Source organism: Anarrhichthys ocellatus, unplaced genomic scaffold, assembly GCF_004355925.1.
Source record: "Anarrhichthys ocellatus isolate YVR2014 unplaced genomic scaffold, GSC_Weel_1.0 scaffold982, whole genome shotgun sequence".
Lineage (NCBI taxonomy): Eukaryota > Metazoa > Chordata > Actinopteri > Perciformes > Anarhichadidae > Anarrhichthys > Anarrhichthys ocellatus.
Genome location: NW_022280956.1, coordinates 1 through 4559, shown reverse-complemented (window position 1 = coordinate 4559; position 4559 = coordinate 1). Strand labels below are relative to the sequence as shown.

The 4559-nt window shown below is 43.1% G+C and overlaps 1 protein-coding gene across 1 annotated transcript; it reads right to left on the bottom strand.

Moving 5' to 3' along the window:
* Positions 1 to 436: 436 nt before the first annotated feature.
* LOC116377176 (centrosomal protein of 170 kDa protein B-like) lies at positions 437 to 4462 on the bottom strand. The gene is made up of 5 exons (XM_031838750.1): positions 3947 to 4462; positions 3239 to 3327; positions 3044 to 3137; positions 2911 to 2962; positions 437 to 2598 (listed from the first exon to the last, which is right to left on the bottom strand). Exons 1-5 carry the CDS (start codon positions 3998 to 4000, stop codon positions 2411 to 2413), a joined length of 477 nt encoding a protein of 158 aa, XP_031694610.1. The 5' UTR covers positions 4001 to 4462; the 3' UTR covers positions 437 to 2410.
* Positions 4463 to 4559: the final 97 nt, after the last annotated feature.

The window sequence follows — 4559 nt, the reverse complement described above, 5'->3', positions numbered from 1 at the left end:
AGAGGTACATATTGTACTTTATACTGTACTACATCTCAGAGGTACATGTTGTCCTATATACTGTACTACACCTCAGAGGTACATGTACTTTTTACTGCTGAAACTTAATACTTTGTGATACTTCTGGGTACTTTTACTTAATAATGTTTTTATGATGCAGTACTTTGTAGTACACAAGGTGTATAAACGTGGATCCACATTGATGAACATTGAAATACTTTTACATGAATTAGTTAGTAATAAAACTGAAGGAGACGTTCTGTTTTATAAGTACTTTTACTTTAGTTACTTTAAGTATATTTGCTCATAAAACTTGATAACTTGATGTACTTTTACTTCGGTAAGGATTTTGAAGGCAGGACTTTTACTTGCCACAGAGTATTTCTACACTACTATTACTACTTTGTCGTGGAAGAAACGCACAAAACACAGAACAGATATTTGCAGTTTGTTGTATTTAAACTTAGAGTTCAGGTTCACGTTAGTTTATTACAAATGATTCTATGATACAAAGAAAGATGATGATGTCATGAGCGTCCACATGAACTTCTTAAATAAACAATGTTTTCAGAATCTCATTAAAAGCTTTGATAACAGGAAACAGTCACATGCAACAAAACACAACCGACCAATCACCTGGAGCAGGCTTGTCTTGTGGGCAGGCGATGAATTGATACATTCTCAATGGCTGCAGAGCAGGAAAACACCATGACTGTCAAAATAAAACACCATGGCTGTCAAAATAAAACACCATGGCTGTCAAAATAAAACACCATGACTGTCAAAATAAAACACCAGGTGTTTATCAAATGAAAAAGTGCACATTTGGTGAACTGGCCTCAAACCCTCACCTGCCTCGAGCTACAGGAAACGTGCATCTTACAAAATAAAAGTTCATCCAGCGGATCACTTTAGAGAATTGCTTCAGGAGAGCAAGGCTAGCAGTTTCCCTCCGCCTCCATTCTTTGTGCTAAGCTAGGCTAACCAGGTCCTCGACGCGATGAACACGATCTCTGAAACATGTGAACACACACACACACACACACACACACACACACACACACACAATTGGTGGACGCTGCATCAGATGAAGAACCTTAAAGTGTAGAAATGATTTCACTCTTTGCATCAGATTAAATATTATGGGATGATATTTCTGAACCTGGAAACTAAATAAGCTGAAGTCAGCTGATAACAGAATGGTAGAAAGCTCTGGAAGTTGAGTTATTAAAGAACAGAATAAAGACGTCAGGTGATCTGCTGTTTTTGTTTCGTGTTTTACAAACTGAACACAGAATAATTATGACTTTTCTCTGTATCTCATGATCACTATTCTGATTCTTACAGTTTGATGAAGTGAAAATGTTTGTGAATCTTTTTATTTCATTCGTTGTGATTGAGGAAGGCGATGCCTTTAAGGACCAGCAGGGCGATCGGCCGTTTGTGCTCCGCAGACATTCAGAACCAGAACATTCACAGTAAAATATAACAGAACTTCTTCTTCTTCTTCTTCTATAAACAGACAGAAAACACGACGGATCGTCTGATTGAACGCAGCAAACAGACAATTGAAGCACAAAGCCAATAAACGTTTAGTTTGGTCAGTTTCCATGAATCCACAACACAGAACCAGCATCTCCAGTCCTGCAGGCAGTCTGAGTCCTGGTTTAGGACTTCAGCTGTGTCCCAGCTCTGGACTACAGGAAGAACTCTAATGTCCCACAATGCATTGCAGTGAGGTGAAGACTTTAACTCACATCCTCCTCCAGACAAAGTCCAGCAGACCTGGTCTCTATCCGGGCCCTCGTGGGTGGTGGTTCCATGTGGGTTCCTGTCCCCCTATAGACACCTAGAGACTGGCTCCAGAAGGAGGACCTGGTCTCTATATCTGGGAAAGGTTACTTCAACATTCATGAGGGGGTTCGGAGCAGCTCTTCAGTCTTAAAGGGTTCTCAGGGTCCAGGACCACCGTGGGATCCCCCAGGAGGATCAGGAGCACCTGGCTAGAAGGGTCTTGATAATCTTGTTCATTGATTATTTTAGACAAAGTTCTTGTGTGTCTGCTTGTTAAACTTCTGTTTGTATGAGTCCTTCATATCTACAGAGACCAGGTCCTCTTCATGAAGTCTACAGGAGCCCAGAAGGGACAAGCTGAGCCTAAACTCAGATCCAGTCCGCTGCAGTCTGCCTCCTCACCACTAGAGGGAGACATATTGTGTGTGGTGGTAAAATGAGCACATGGAGTCCTTGTGTACTAAAACTTATACTATGACACAAGTGTAGTACTGAGTACTATCGGTATGTAGTGTGGAACATGGGACAGCTGGTCACCAGGTCAGCTGATCACTGGAAAGAGGCGGGGCCATGTGGATTCATGGCTACGGTCCACAGGTGCTACGGGGGGGGGGGTTCAGGCAATGTAGTGGGCCCCGCCGGGTCCACGAGGTGGTCTTTTGGTGCTTGTGTTGGCGTTGGAGGTCGGGGGGGCACCGCGGGGTTTGGCGGCGGGTTTCTTGTCTCTGGAGGTCGGTCGAGTCTGAACGAGAGACGGCGTCCCGACGGTCTGGAGACCTACGGGCTCCACGATGGAGTTTATCACTAGAACAGAAGGAAGACCACATTCAAGACCAGGTCCAACAAGGTCCACCTCAGTCCACCAGAGTCACAACAACATCAAGAGGTACAACAAGGAGGGGGGTAGCCTAGCTTAGCACAAATAGTGGTTAGCCTAGCTTAGCACAAAGACTTGTTAGCCTAGCTCAGCACACTAATACTTTGGGTTTGTAATCTTTGTTTTATGTCCCATATTGTGCAGAAAAAGATAGTATTTATAATTTTCTCTGCTGTTTTCGGGGAAGAGATTTAATGTGTGAGTTAAAACCAGGTTAAATAACGTTAGATATAAATCACCTTCCAGCTGCCTCTGGACTCGTCTCAGCTCTTTCAGAATCGAAGTGATTTCCTGCAACAAGAAACAGAAAAAGTTCGAGCTGCGCTCAGATCAGATTTGAATAGTGTAGAGTTTTAGAGTTTAGAGAAGAACCTTGTTGGAGGTTTTCAGGATGGGGACTTCGTTCTCAGCATTGATCTTGGCCTCGATATCCTCCCAGACCTCGGCCTTGTTCTGGAACAGAACCCTGAGAACAGAACCACAGCAGACCACTTCATGTAGAGACCTGGACCACCACAAAAACTGGACCTCATTCTGAAAGTTTAGCATCATCAAGGGCTCCCTTACTTCATTTTTTCAGCCAGCTGCTCCGTGTTCTCCCGGATGGCCTGAGACAGCTGAGACACTGGATTCAGCATCAGGTTGTCCAGAATCACCTGACGGAGTTCATTCAGAGACAAAAAGGAACCCGATGAGTCAGAAACGTGACATCAAACACCGATGTCCACAGACGTTTACGTCCTGATTTCCCAGCACACCAAAACTAACTGCATTAGTCTCTTTTAGTTTGATGGATTTAAGAAATGTTCACACTGCAGGCTCAGGAAATTATTATTATTATTGTTATTATTATTTTATCTTTCTAGTGACGAACTCCAGTCTGGATATCAGCTAGCAACTAGCTAGCTCCATCTACAAGAGCAGGAATGGGATCAGTAAAGTTGTACTGATCCCATTCCTGCTCCTGTAGATCTAACGAATCAATGACCTTTCACCTCTAGATGTGTCGCTCCACTAAGACTTCAGAATACATTGTGGCTGTAATGATCAGTTCGGCCTCTAGGGGCACTAGACTAACAGTGAAAACCAGCCAGATACCAGCAGGTGAGAAGCTAGCTGAAAACATTTTAGCTGTGGACATTTTTTGTATGATTTGTATTTGCAAAGTTCTGTTAATCAATAATAATAATAATAATCAACACATTTAAAAAACATCTTGTGCACATTAGAACAGAGCTGAGCTGCAGTGTGAACCTCGGGGGATTAAACAGTGACCTCTTCGCGGTTCCACGGACGGCGTTGCTTAGAACCGGGCTCCGGCTCATTCATGTTAGCGTCCAGGTCCGAGACGACAGCAGAACCCGGAGGAACCTTCTGGTAGTTTAAACTGGCCTCGGGGATACGTTGGACCAGCTGGAAAGAGAGATCCAACCCACTGATTATTGGTTATTGATCCGGCGAGTGCTCTGTGAACGCATGCACCAAGTCAACATGCAGCTGATGGTGGAGGGCGACATGTGCAGTGAATTTTAGTTCTGCTGGGATACAGCGTGTAACAATAACAGGGAAGTTTAGGAGTGCAGGAGGGTCCTACTGAGTCACCAGCTCTAGCGCCATGAACTGTCCCAAAACCAGTTAATTAATGGTGCAGGCCAATGGGAGTCAATGGAAAGCACAAAATCAATCTGAGCAGGAATCAGACTGAAAATAAAGATGTGAGAGTGAGAGACCAAATGTAAATGACACGAATAACTACTCCTTTCTCATTGGCTGGAGAGGAGAGCCCCACCCAGTACTACTAATATATATATATATATATATACATATATACATATATATATATATATATATACATATATACATATATATATATATATATATATATATA